Genomic DNA, 14,654 nt, shown 5'->3' with positions numbered 1-14,654 from the left:
CATTGTGTGATCCCGCCATGCCAAAGAAAGAATGCCAAATCCACATGTCATAATCTGCCACAGCTTCAAGCACCACACTGCAATATCCATGACCCCCTTTGTATATACCTTGCCAAGCAAACGGGCAGTTCTTCCATGCCCAGTGCATGCAATCGATGCTTCCAAGCATTCCAGGAAATCCGCTGGCAGCATTTTGTGCCATGATCCTTGCTGTCTCTTCCTCAGTTGGCCCTCTCAAGTAGTATTTGCCAAACTTTCCCACCACAGCTCGGCAAAACTTGTACATGCACTCAACTGCAGTAGACTCACTCATGCGAAGGTAGTCGTCCTGTGTATCGACAGGTGCTCCGTATGCAAGCATCCTCATGGCGCCGGTGCACTTCTGAATCGCCAAGAACCCGACAACGCCTACAGCATCGAGATTGAGCTTGAAGTAGGGGTCGAACTCTCGAACGCCGTGGAGGATATTCATGAACAGCCCCTTGCTCATCCTGTACCGGCGCCGAAAATTGTCGGCATGTGTTGCATCATCGGCGAAGTAGTCGTTGTGCAGCATGACATGCCCCTCCATCCTCTGCCGGGGCTTGGACTTCCTTCTCCCCGGCCTTGATCCTCCATGGCAGGACCTCTTCCTCTTCTCCGCCTCGGCGTCAACCATGTCTTGGAGGGACGCGATGATCAGCAAATGCTCCCGGAGGTCGTCGTCGAAGGCTTGCTCATCCTCCAGCAGCAGGGCAACCATCTCATCGTCGCTATCCATGTCTAAAGCAAAATCAATGATTAAAATTGCGCCGAGGCAGATGACGCAACGAACAGCGGCCAATCGCGCCTACCTGGCAAGTCGTCGAGCACCTTGTTCTGGGACGGTGGATTTGACGCCGCGTTCTGGGACGCGATGGCGAAGCAGCGGCGGCGGAACGACCGGCGGGAGCGCCAGCCGCGGCGACGGTGCCGACTCTCAGAAGAGAGCAGACGCTCAAACGGCCGGCAAATCCAGCGACGGCGAAGGGGTGGGAGGCGCGGGAAGGAAGGAGCGACGAGAAAAAAGGCGCGAATCAATGGTTTATGCAAATACTCGCCGACATGTGGGAGCCCGCGTCGGTTCACCTCTCTTTTCGTTGTGTCCGGCGTGCCCGTTGCGTCCCCTGTGGGACAGGGACGGCCTCGGGGCGCCGGACACCGTATCGAGGCGCGCCGGACAAAATTGGGCTTTGGGGGACGCGACTGGAACCGTTTTTTGGTCTCGCGCGTCCCAAATTGCTTTGGGGGATGCTTTGGAGGACGCGACTGGAATGCTCTTATGCTGGAGTACATGCGTTGCCTTGGGTTCTGCTCAGCCAGTCAGCCGGGGATGGATCTTTCATTAATTCTTCGGTCATGGGAATCTGAAACACAAAGGCCTGTAAGCGCGCGTGAACAATTATTGTTTATCTTCCGAACGGTAATGTGCGAACTATTTTGAAATGCTAATGTATCACTTAGCATGTTTGGTTCAGTTGAATTTGAGATAAGGAATGGGAGTTTGTTTATTTAGGTGGAGTTTGAATTCAAAAGGGAAGAGTTAGGGTAATTCATGTCATCATGGGTGTGTTTGGTTGACCGGGTCGAAATCCTGCATGACTGGCGCAGCGAGATGGGAGCTCCTGCGCGTCGCGAATGGGACACGGGTCAATTTTGGCCCATCGTTTTGTAGCCTGTGCGTCCTTTTGCATGTCGGAGAAGAAACTCAGTCCCCATCGTTTGGTTGCCCGTTTCCAGCCCATCTTGCATGCAGGAAAATAGGAATCAGCTGTTTGGTTGCTCAAATCACGGTTCCATATTCTTACCACAATTCAAATAGGGTGATATTACCATGCCATGGCATATTACATACGATCAGAGACCACTCAGAAGAACACGATCCTCACGATCAACACGATAAGGAAGGCGATGATGTAATCTTTGACCCGGCTGGGACGTACCTCCGGCGGTGCTCCTTGTAGAGCATGTACTTTCTTCGACGGCGGTTGTGCTAATGGCACTGCCTCATCGATGGCATGATCTTCCAGCAGCTCCTCTTCCAGGAAGGTGAGGTACTCTTGTTGTGCCTCCTTCAATGTTGCATATCCTCCGTAGCTGTTGTTAGAGTAGACATTGACCTGATCTTGACAGACTCTCTATGGGCTGTAGATTCCTCAAACCCGCCCGTGAAACACCACATACCACTAGCATGGCATAAGAAGAAGTTACCGATCAGAACCATGAAGCAATTCACAAAAGAGCAATAGAACAACAGAAGTGTTGACAACAAATCATAAACTAACAGGGGCATGCATGATCATTCCAAAAGTCGATCAGAAGTTTATCCTACACTACCATGGTGTCGTCCTACCACCACAACAAAAGTGGGCGTCCCATCCTAACACCGCAAAGTTCACCATCACCGGAGGGGTTAGTATATACCACCTCACCATACTTACAAAAGGGGGCCATAAAATGTTTTTCATTCTAGCTACTGCTAGAATATACATCATCATCATCATCATCATCATCATCATCATCATCATCATCATCATCATCATCATCATCACCATCACCATCACCATCTCCATGCATGCATCCTGAACCACAACCTCAAGGGCAGCACTACACCTTTGAGTGGAACTTTCCAAGGTAGTTCCTCAGCCATAGGACGCGGTGTGGCTCGATCATGTTGACGAAGCTGGAACCCTGGGCCTTGTGGTCGACGAGATGGCTGAGGGCGGCCATGAGATCATCCTCGGCGAAGCCAAGCATGTCCATGACCACATTGTACATGTCAGGGTGCATGTCTGTGGGCTTGTTGTCCCTGATGGCCTGTGCCACGTCCTTCACAGCAACAATCATGTTGGTGAAGGCTACCAGCTCGTCATCGGCGAAGGCGCCTCTCTTCCTCTTGCCGCCGGTCACCTTCTCAGGCGCATTGCCAGCCTTCTCAGGTGCCCCATCGAGTTTGACCGTGTCGGACTCCTGGGTGTCCGCATCCTCAGGTGCAGGATTTCCTGCAGCCGAGCCCAGGGGCTCACTGGATCCCACGGCGTACTTGCCGGTGGCGAGGCCGAAGGAGAAGATGGTATGCATCTCGTCGTAGTTGGCGACGGGCACATTCAGGAACTCCGCGTCATTTGGGTGATCCTACGATACGAAGGGAGAATGATGTTAGTTCTGCTCGTGGCTGGTCGCAAAAGTTAGTGAGGTGCTCACCACGACACGCCCGCAGTAGTGCTCAGCCTCAAGGACGATGCATTTGGTGTCCTCGCACCACTGAGCACCGCTTAGATCGCGGAGCCTGCTAATGGTGAGCCACCTTTGCCTCCACTTCCTCAGGTGGTTGTACACCTGAGTGGATCAAACGGGCACACCACAATGCTCAAAAAGGACCTTCACCACAGAATTGAGATGGACTTCCTTGAATCCTTTGTCAGTTCTCACTCCACTCTGGATCAAGCCGCACATATTCTCCAACACGAAGCTGGACATGAATGGAAGCCATTTCCTGCCCTGTCTTCAAGGCCCTCTCCGCGTCCCTGTGGTTCTTGTTCTTGTTAGTGGTGGCCAACCTAGCCGCCACCTCTGCCGCTACCTGAGCCATCAGGTCAGACACATGCAGAGGGGTGACGACCACCTTGGACTTATACGCGGGCTGTGAATCGGGAACTTACGAAGGGATCTGAGAGTCCCCAACGCAGACAAGCGCCTGGGTGAAGTCATCGCAGAAGGAGTCCTACACACATCGTAGAACATCGTAAATCAGACAAGCAGTTCATTGCAACGGTGAATAGCACAAACCCTTGCAAAATCATGGCAGTTGAGCACATTTTGGACTAACCCCTGCTACATGACCAAACCCTAGACAAGATCATAGCAGCAGCAACCGAAAATGTCGAATCCTAGCAAGATCATGATAGCTCACCACATTCCGAACTAACCCCTGCTAAAGACCAAACCATAGGCAAGATCTAACTACTCCTAGATCTAAACATTACCGCGATACGTGGATAAGGGATGTCTTACAGTCATCGCCGGAAGTAAAGATGTGCTGGACCAGGAAGTAGATGAAGCAGCCCTGATGTACTCGCTGCCGCCGCCGCTGCAACCGTCGCCGACCGGAGATGCGTGCGCCTCTTACCTGCTTGCGGACGGGAGGAGGAACTCGAAAATTGGGAGAGGGGGGGGGGGGGCAGTGGAGGAGGGGGTAGAAATAGGCCATGGGGCGCGGCGGGAGGTGACGGAATCCTTCCTGCCCCCCTTTTCGCTTTTCGCCGATGCGCACCGCAGGTCCCGCCATCTCCATTCTCGTCTCCGCCCGTGCGCCGAAGATTCCCTTTTGCATCAGCGGGCGTGGAGATTTGCCTGCACTGCTGAAAACTGCCGAACCGGACGTTCCTCCAGGGCCTAGACCGGCACTGCTTTGAGAAGCGGTTCGTGCAAGAATGCGGCTCGGCCCAGGCAACCAAACGGGTCAAAAATTGCTGGCCCAATGCGAGCCAAGGGCGATGCAGGCAACCAAACGCGCCCCATGTGTGGAACTCAAACAAATCTATTACTTGGGGGAGGGCTGGCAATTGAGAGGGGGAAAGGGAATTAGAGTTAAACTCCCATTCCCCATCCCTAAGATTGCCAAACAGGTAATCTCTCGCTTGTGTTTTCAAATGTTTCAATCAATAGAAATCAGCGCTACCTGTTTCAGTAAAAAAAAACTACCAGAACGGTATAAGTTTGACTGGATGTTTCAGTCAAATTATTAATCTAGCTCCTCCCATAACCACACAACCACCATAACAGAATGCCTGTGGGAGCAATTTTTCTTTTTTACTTTTTTTTCGAACCAACCTAAAACCAGTGCAGAAAGAGAAAACATACTCCAACCAGAAACAGGGAGAAAGGCCCGCAAACGAAAGTGCTTGCATTTTCATTCCCACAGTGTTGTTCATAATTTCCACATTAAATATGGTCATTTACACAGTGATAGATGGTGCCCCATCAGCACACAAGCCATGTCCATAGAAGTTCAAAGGAGCTCTGCAGCATCAAAGTCGACTCACATGAAGTTCACCAATTCACCAAAATACCTCAAGTTCAACAACAAATTCGTTAATACTACTATCAGTTTGCACTAATATGTAAGGAGCCCCCCACTCCCAACTCTAAATCTGGCTTTGCCACTGCTCCCATAGGCAAGGTACGGTGAGACATATTTATCTTGACAAATGTAGCAGCAACATATACATACTTCTTGACCTTCATTAGGTTTCACGCCGAACTTGAAAGTGCTGCAATCACCAAGCGGAAAAGTTTGGTTGGACTTTGCACCATCTCCTCTCTTCTGGTTGTAGCCAGGGTAGTCTTGTTTCTGGAACCTAACATTGTCAATCATAGTAAGAGAAGATTCCGAGGCGAGTTGCTCGATATCCCAAGCATCATAAGGATATCATGTCTTGTGGCTAATATGGATTTCACCATCAGGCAGAAGCAGCTCTCGTGCATTGCCAAAGAAACCCTTCACCAGCTCCCTGTGCAATCTAAGATCAGAACAAAAGGTTAAGAAATCGATATAAAGGTCACTTACAGAGGTTCAGCTGCTATCAGATAAAGAAATTGGCTTCTCACCAATATGGAAAAACAAAATTTATGTAGGACATGCTATAACATGTGAGCCTACAATCGCCCTAAAATATTTGCATCAATTTCTATAGATTCAAATCCATACAATAGTGTACATCCAAGAATGTTATTCATATCGATCTTACTTTATATGCGCAGACAACATGGACTTAACAATTTCATGTTTTAACTCAAATGTTCTTTATTGGTAGAGAGTAGGATGAAGACAAAGAACTAAAATAAACTCCATAAAGAGATTTATATGTTAAGGTCCAGGAATCCAGCAAAAAACTGTTCCTAGTCTATCCATGTTGCATTGTAGATTGGCACATAGGATCTCTTCAGTGTATATGATAGCCTATATGATAATCTACAACGAGCTCCTGGCGAGCACATAATCAGGATCTGTGTAACTTGTCTAACTTGTTACATCCTTACAGTAAGCATTCAGAGTTGCAGTACATTTCATATAATGACACTGTTGACATGGTACAACCCATAATCAAGTTTAGCAGCTAACATCAAGATTGGAAGAAAAAAAACTTCCCATGAATTCTATCCAAGGTGGATTGCACATTTGCATTGTAAAGAAAACCACTCCTAGGACCTAACACAGATGTGGCCCTAGGAATACTGAACCAACTAGAAACGAAATATACTCACTAAGAAAGATTATGATATGATCCTAAATGACAAGAACATACAAAATTGAGTAACAATCAAATATTAACTGTGATAAATACAAATAACCATAGAAGGTACGTGCACGTACATGACCACATGCATCTCATACTCTTTTCCGTTAAAGCCGGCATGAGGAAAATTGAAGACAATTCGATGGAACCGCCTTGTCTCTAGGTAAGAGTGACGCATCATGCTTTTCGCACTGATACCATGCAGAACTTTGGCTCCCATTCTCTTCAGCTCCATTGCATTTGATTGTGCTTTTGTATACTTGTGAGCCAGAACCTCTATCCAAGAGAATTGACAACAACAAAAGGTAAACAATATAAATAAAATAACTGAAGATGTTAAAATGTTCACATAATCAAACCAACAAATTATCCCTCTGATCATAGAAAGGTAAGCAGGCGCATGCTAATTCATACAGAGGCCTCAAGAAAGAATTAGGAATGAAGCAAATAAGAAACTTAACAACTATTACAACATAAGAATTGCCAAGGAACCTTAAAAAAAAAAATTGTGGGCTAGCCTGAATAGTGCTTTTGCTGAATATGTCTTATCACCACTGGTTCATTCCTAATTCATATTTTCAAGTTCCTACTTCACACTTAACACCAAGACGTTGCTAAGTCATTATTGACACAACGAAATTTGTAAGGACGTAAAATATGGATATATTGGGCTGGAAGCGTGAAACCTATGGAAACAATTATATATCTAAACATGGAACTTATCCAAATACAATGTTCAGGACATCTGGTTCCAATAACTTAGTAAGAGAAGATAAAAATAGAATATAGTAGTGTTTGGTCAATGCACGTGCCCATCCATCACGAATAATTTCGCAAATAGGACTCCGTTATTATGAGATAAAGCAAATCCTTAGGACCATAACAAATTCAATGTTATTCTGCTGTGTAAATCCTTAAGACCTTAACAAATTCAATGTTATTCTGCTGTGCACAGAGAGATGGGCGCAACTAACAAGATAGATTTCCCCACGCTAAATCTATTTCATCTCATTTATAGCTTTTTATAACTGGAGTCTGCAATTTTAAGAGCTCTGGTTCAAAATTTCCAATAATGCAAAAGAAAAAAAAATAGAAACAGATCGCACATTTACTAAATGCGCATTTAGTTGTCCATGAGATCATGACATACGATTTCCAGCAGTAAGAAACAATACATCACACAAATAGGTCATTTTTTACTTTCTAATTAGTCTCAGTGAGATCACTCAGATGCTAAGAGAACCAATCATGTTCCGGTGAGATGTACTAAATTAGAACAAACCAGATCGTAGTCGTACCAGATTACTCCCACGGCCCCATCTCATTGTATAGTACTACTTTGCGTTGGCTGTTTTTTCGCTCCCAAATAAAACAGTGTTTTTTTTTTTCGCGAGGACCCCAATTATGCATCAGATCCTTCTTTAATCAAAAGAGGAGACCAGATTCTCTAAGAAAAAGGTTCGAAATATTCTCTCACGAATCCTCAAATTAGCACAAGGAGTCAGAGAGACAGAGACCCGGTGTATGCGCCGAAATACCCCCACCCTTTTAGGGTTCCATACTTCCATTCACCATATCCAATCCAAATTAAGTACTAGTACTGGTATAAAAACTAGGTCCGCGGCAAGAGGCGGCGAGAAGGACCGAACCGTAAGAGTCGAGGGACGTGGCGACGAGGTTCTCGCCGGAGCCGAAAGCGGTGGCGAGGGCCAGCGAGAAGGAGAAGTCCCCATCTCCGACGATGAGGATGGTCTGCGCCGACGAGTAGTGGTTTAGCCACTTTACCCTCCTGCTCCGGGCCATTTCCCTCAACGGCGATCGCCTGCACCGTCTCCAACTGTCGCCGCCGGCACCGGCTCCTCCCACTTTCCCGTGTTGTGGTGGTGGTGGTGTGCAGTGCGCCATGGAGACTGGAGTGTGTTGTGTTGTGGTGGACCCGTGAGTCTTCCAGGACAAGACTCAGTTTGAAAAAAAGTAACGGGGCTTAATGGGAGTGGGGCCCCAATGGCAGAGTGATGTGACTTGAGGGATGGACTTTGGGAGTTATCCTTTGGGTTTTGCTGTGCCGCAAATTTGGGGGCTGGATCCTCCATTGATTTTGACGCTTCGATGACTCGAGTACTACAATTAGTGCTGCCTACGGGAGAGGGTGGAGACTAGCACACGTACTAGCCTAATAGGGTGAAAAGAAAAAGAAAAACAGCGTTATTGTTGTAAAAAATATCTGGAGAAAAATATACATGCTGATGTCGAATAATGAGTACTGTAAAAAGCTATTTGAGGTTATCGTGCTTTTGGTTTTTTTTTCCTTTAAACACATACTCCAACTTTATTATTGAGAGCACATTGAAACACACAGACAAGTAGACCATATACGTCAAAAACGACATCGCGTATGCATTTATGCTATGCACAGTACTTCTTTTGAAAAATCATAGCCATGTGATTTTATGTTAGTAAATCGTATACTGCAAACACTGGTAGAAAAACGCTCATCTATACCGGTTCCAGAGGGGCATTCGTACCAGTTGAGCAACCGGTATAAATTATCCGGCACTAAAGGCCCCCCCTTTCGTACCGGTTGCTTACGAACCGTATAAAAGGGGCCTCCACGTGGGCCACCAGGAGAGCTCAGGGCCAAGGAGCTTTGGTACCGGTTGGTAATACGAACCGGTACCAAAGGTTCCCACCCGCGGCAGGGAAATTGCCCAAATCTCTGCCGCGGCAGAGAATTGAATTTTTAGGGTTTTTGGAGGGGTTTAGGGATATCGGTTTGTTTCATATCGCGTCGATGCACCAGAAACGCGTTTGGGTTTAGGTAGTACATGAAGATCAAGATGATGCATAGCAAGTTGGTGCATATAATATAACACACATGTAATTGCATAAGATCGCAAATTAAGTAGCACTATGCATGAAGATCGATCTTCATGCATAGTGGTACTCTCCGAGGCGTACTCTATATATGTCTATTACATGTAGCATAGTGGTACTCTTCGAGTCAACTATATATGTAACATGTACATCTTCATTCATAGTGGTACTTGATACGTCTCCGACGTATCGATAATTTCTTATGTTCCATGCCACATTATTGATGATATCTACATGTTTTGTACATACTTTATGATGATTTTATGCGTTTTCCGGAACTAACCTATTGACGAGATGCCGAAGGGCCAGTTCCTGTTTTCTGCTGTTTTTTGTTTCAGAAATCCTAGTAAGGAAATATTCTCGGAATCGGACGAAATCAACGCCCAGCATCTTAGAATCTCCGGAAGCATCCAGAACACCCGAGAGCTGCCAGAGGGGGGCCACATGGGCCCCAGATGACAGGCCAGCGCGGCCCAGGCCCTGGCCGCGCCGCCCTATGGTGTCGTCGCCTCGTTGACCTTCTGACGCCGCCTCTTCGCCTATATAAAGCCCCTCGACCTAAAACCTCGAGACGGAAAAGCCACGGTACGAGAAACCATCCAGAGCCGCCGCCATCGCGAAGCCAAGATCTGGGGGACAGGACTCTCTGTTCCGGCACGCCGCCGGGACGGGGAAGTGCCCCCGGAAGGCTCCTCCATCGACACCACCGCCATCTCCATCAACGCTGCTGTCTCCCATGAGGAGGGAGTAGTTCTCCATCAAGGCTCGGGGCTGTACCGGTAGCTGTGTGGTTCATCTCTCTCCTATGTACTTCAATACAATAATCTCATGAGCTACCTTACATGATTGAGATTCATATGATGATGCTTGTAATCTAGATGTCGTTATGCTAGTCAAGTGAATTTTACTTATGTGATCTCCGGAGACTCCTTGTCCCACGTGTGTAAAGGTGACAGTGTGTGCACCGTGTGGGTCTCTTAGGCTATATTTCACAGAATACTTATTCACTGTTATGAATGGCATAGTGAAGTGCTTATTTATATCTCTTTATGATTGCAATGTGTTTTGTATCACAATTTATCTATGTGCTACTCTAGTGATGTTATTAAAATAGTTTTATTCCTCCTGCACGGTGTAATGGTGACAGTGTGTGCATCCGTGTTAGTACTTGGCGTAGGCTATGATTATGATCTCTTGTAGATTATGAAGTTAACTATTGCTATGATGGTATTGATGTGATCTATTCCTCCTACATAGTGTGAAGGTGACAGTGTGCATGCTATGTTAGTACTTGGTTTAGTCGTGTTGATCTTTCATGCACTCTAAGGTTATTTAAATATGAACATCGAATATTGTGGAGCTTGTTAACTCCGGCATTGAGGGTTCGTGTAATCCTACGCAATTAGTGGTGTTCATCATCCAACAAGAGAGTGTAGAGTATGCATTTATCTATTCTGTTATGTGATCAAAGTTGAGAGTGTCCACTAGTGAAAGTATGATCCCTAGGCCTTGTTCCTAAATACTGCTATCGCTGCTTGTTTACTGTTTTACTGCGTTACTACTGCTGCGTTACTACTGCTTGTTTACTGTCCTGGGCAAAGCACTTTTTTGGTGCTGTTGCTACTGCTCATATATATTCATACCACCTGTATTTCACTATCTCTTCGCCGAACTAGTGCACCTATTAGGTGTGTTGGGGACACAAGAGACTTCTTGCTTTGTGGTTGCAGGGTTGCATGAGAGGGATATCTTTGACCTCTTCCTCCCTGAGTTCGATAAACCTTGGGTGATCCACTTAAGGGAAACTTGCTGCTGTTCTACAAACCTCTGCTCTTGGAGGCCCAACACTGTCTACAGGAAAAGGAGGGGGCGTAGACATCAAGCTATTTTCTGGCGCCGTTGCCGGGGAGGAAAGGTAAAAGGCACTCATACTTCGGTTCCAGGTAACAGTACTTTTCTGGCGCCATTGTGTGTGTGCTCGAAGCTATTTTCTTTAGATCCTGCAATTGCATCTTTTTGTTTCTTGTTTACACTAGTTAGGCATAATGGAAAACAACAAATATATGAGAGATCTTTATGAACTTTATCTTGAATTAGGACATGATGTGTTTGAAGAGAGAATTAAAAAACCCATGGAACTTTATATGCATGCTAATGGGAATGTTATTAATATGAATGCTTTGAACACTATTGTTGCTAATGCTATGGAAAATTCTAAGCTTGGGGAAGCTGGTTTTGATGAGCATGATCTTTTTAGTCCCCCAAGCATTGAGGAGGAAATTTACTTTGATGATACTTTGCCTCCTATTTATGATGATTATAATGATAGTGGTCTTTTGGTGCCGCCTACTATGGAGAGTAAATTGGATTATGATTACAATATGCCTCCTATATTTGATGATAGCCACTTTGTTGAATTCGCTCCCACTACAACTAATAAAATTGATTATGCTTATGTGGGTAGTAATAATTTTATGCATGAGACTCATGATAAGAATGCTTTATGTGATAGTTATATTGTTGAGTTTGCTCATGACGCTACTGAAAGTTATTATGAGAGAGGAAAATATGGTTGTAGAAATTTTCATGTTACTAAAACACCTCTCTATGTGCTGAAATTTTTGAAGCTACACTTGTTTTATCTTCCTATGCTTGTCACTTTGCTCTTCATGAACTTGTTTATTTACAAGATTCCTATGCATAGGAAGCATGTTAGGATTAAATTTGTTTCATACTTTCCTCTTGATGCTCTCTTTTGCTTCAACTACTATTTCTTGCGAGTGCATCATTAAAACTGCTGAGCCCATCTTAATGGCTATAAAGAAAGAACTTCTTGGGAGATAACCCATGTGTTTTTACTACAGTACTTTGTTTTTATTTTGTGTCTTGGAAGTTGTTTACTACTGTAGCAACCTCTCCTTATCTTAGTTTAGTGTTTTGTTGTGCCAAGTAAAGTCGTTGATAGTAAAGTTCATACTAGATTTGGATTACTGCGCAGAAACAGATTTCTTTGCTGTCACGAATCTGGGCTGTTTTCTCTGTAGATAACTCAGAAAATTATGCCAATTTACGTGAGTGATCCTCAGATATGTACGCAACTTTCATTAAATTTGAGCATTTTCATTTGAGCAAGTCTGGTGCCTCAATAAAATTCGTCTTTACGGACTGTTCTGTTTTGACAGATTCTGCCTTTTATTTCGCATTGCCTCTTTTGCTATGTGGGATGGATTTCTTTATTCCATTAACTTCCAGTAGCTTTGGGCAATGTCCAGAAGTGTTAAGAATGATTGTGTCACCTCTGAACATGTGAATTTTTGATTATGTACTAACCCTCTAATGAGTTGTTTCGAGTTTGGTGTGGAGGAAGTTTTCAAGGGTCAAGAGAGGAGGATGATACGATGCGATCAAGAAGAGTGAAAAGTCTAAGCTTGGGGATGCCCGGTGGTTCACCCCTGCATATTTCAAGAAGACTCAAACATTTAAGCTTGGGGATGCCCAAGGCATCCCCTTCTTCATCGACAACATTATCAGGTTCCTCCCCTGAAACTATATTTTTATTCGGTCACATCTTATGTACTTTACTTGGAGCGTCTGTGTTCTTTTGTTTTGTTTTTGTTTGAATAAATGCTTGTGTGGGAGAGAGACACGCTCCGCTGGTTCGTATGAACACATGTGTTCTTAGCTTTTAATGTTCATGGCGAAGGTTGAAACTGCTTCGTTAATTGTTATATGGTTGGAAACGGGAAATGCTACATGTAGTAATTGGTATGATGTCTTAAATAATGTGATACTTGGCAATTGTTGTGTTCAAGTTTAAGCTCTTGCATCATATACTTTGCACCTATTAATGAAGAAATACATAGAGCTTGCTAAAATTTGGTTTGCATAATTGGTCTCTCTAAGGTCTAGATAATTTCTAGTATTGAGTTTGAACAACAAGGAAGACGGTGTAGAGTCTTATAATGTTTACAATATGTCTTTTATGTGAGTTTTGCTGCACCGGTTCATCCTTGTGTTTGTTTCAAATAGCCTTGCTAGCCTAAACCTTGTATCGAGAGGGAATACTTCTCATGCATCCAAATACTTGAGCCAACCACTATGCCATTTGTGTCCACCATACCTACCTACTACATGGTATTTCTCCGCCATTCCAAAGTAAATTGCTTGAGTGCTACCTTTAAATTTCCATTCTTCACCTTTACAATATATAGCTCATGGGACAAATAGCCTAAAAACTATTGTGGTATTGAATATGTAGTTATGCACTTTATCTCTTATTAAGTTGCTTGTTGTGCGATAACCATGTTCCTGGGGACGCCATCAACTACCCTTTGTTGAATTTCATGTGAGTTGCTATGCATGTTCGTCTTGTCTGAAGTAAGGGCGATCTACCACCTTATGGTTAGAGCATGCATATTGTTAGAGAAGAACATTGGGCCGCTAACTAAAGCCATGATCCATGGTGGAAGTTTCAGTTTTGGACATATATCCTCAATCTCATATGAGAAAATTAATTGTTGTTACATGCTTATGCATTAAAGAGGAGTACATTATCTGTTGTCTATGTTGTCCCGGTATGGATGTCTAAGTTGAGAATAATCAATAGCGAGAAATCCAATGCGAGCTTTCTCCTTAGACCTTTGTACAGGCGGCATAGAGGTACCCCTTTGTGATACTTGGTTAAAACATGTGCATTGCGATGATCCCGGTAGTCCAAGCTAATTAGGACAAGGTGCGGGCACTATTAGTATACTATGCATGAGGCTTGCAACTTGTAAGATATAATTTACATAACACATATGCTTTATTACTACCGTTGACAAAATTGTTTCTTGCTTTCAAAATCAAAGCTCTAGCACAAATATAGCAATCGATGCTTTCCTCTTTGAAGGGCCATTCTTTTACTTTTATGTTGAGTCAGTTCACCTATTTCTCTCCATCTCAGGAAGCAAACACTTGTGTGAATTGTGCATTGATTCTTACATACTTGCATATTGCATTTGTTATATTACTCTATGTTGACAATATCCATGAGATATACATGTTATAAGTTGAAAGCAACCGCTGAAACTTAATCTTCCGTTGTGTTGCTTCAATGCCTTTACTTTGAATTATTGCTTTATGAGTTAACTCTTATGCAAAACTTATTGATGCTTGTCTTGAAAGTACTATTCATGAAAAGTATTTGCTATATGATTCATTTGTTTACTCATGTCATTTACATTGTTTGGATCGCTGTATTCATTACATGTGCTCACAATAGTATGATCAAGGTTATGATGGCATGTCACTCCAGAAATTATCTTTGTTATCGTTTACCTGCTCGGGACGAGCAGAAACTAAGCTTGGGGATGCTGATACGTCTCCGACGTATCGATAATTTCTTATGTTCCATGCCACATTATTGATGATATCTACATGTTTTGTACATACTTTATGATGATTTTATGCGTTTTCCGGAAC

General features: G+C 44.2%; 1 protein-coding gene across 1 annotated transcript; it reads right to left on the bottom strand.

Annotated features, from left to right (window-relative positions):
* Positions 1-4,903: 4,903 nt before the first annotated feature.
* Positions 4,904-8,242, bottom strand: LOC127298245 (heavy metal-associated isoprenylated plant protein 41). The gene is made up of 3 exons (XM_051328154.1): positions 7,967-8,242; positions 6,395-6,593; positions 4,904-5,540 (listed from the first exon to the last, which is right to left on the bottom strand). Exons 1-3 carry the CDS (start codon positions 8,220-8,222, stop codon positions 5,450-5,452), a joined length of 546 nt encoding a protein of 181 aa, XP_051184114.1. The 5' UTR covers positions 8,223-8,242; the 3' UTR covers positions 4,904-5,449.
* Between the last annotated feature and the right edge of the window lie 6,412 nt (positions 8,243-14,654).

This window comes from Lolium perenne, chromosome 5 (genome assembly GCF_019359855.2).
Source record: "Lolium perenne isolate Kyuss_39 chromosome 5, Kyuss_2.0, whole genome shotgun sequence".
Lineage (NCBI taxonomy): Eukaryota > Viridiplantae > Streptophyta > Magnoliopsida > Poales > Poaceae > Lolium > Lolium perenne.
Note: the sequence above shows the minus strand (reverse complement) of the source record. Positions and strands in the feature narration are given on the sequence as shown.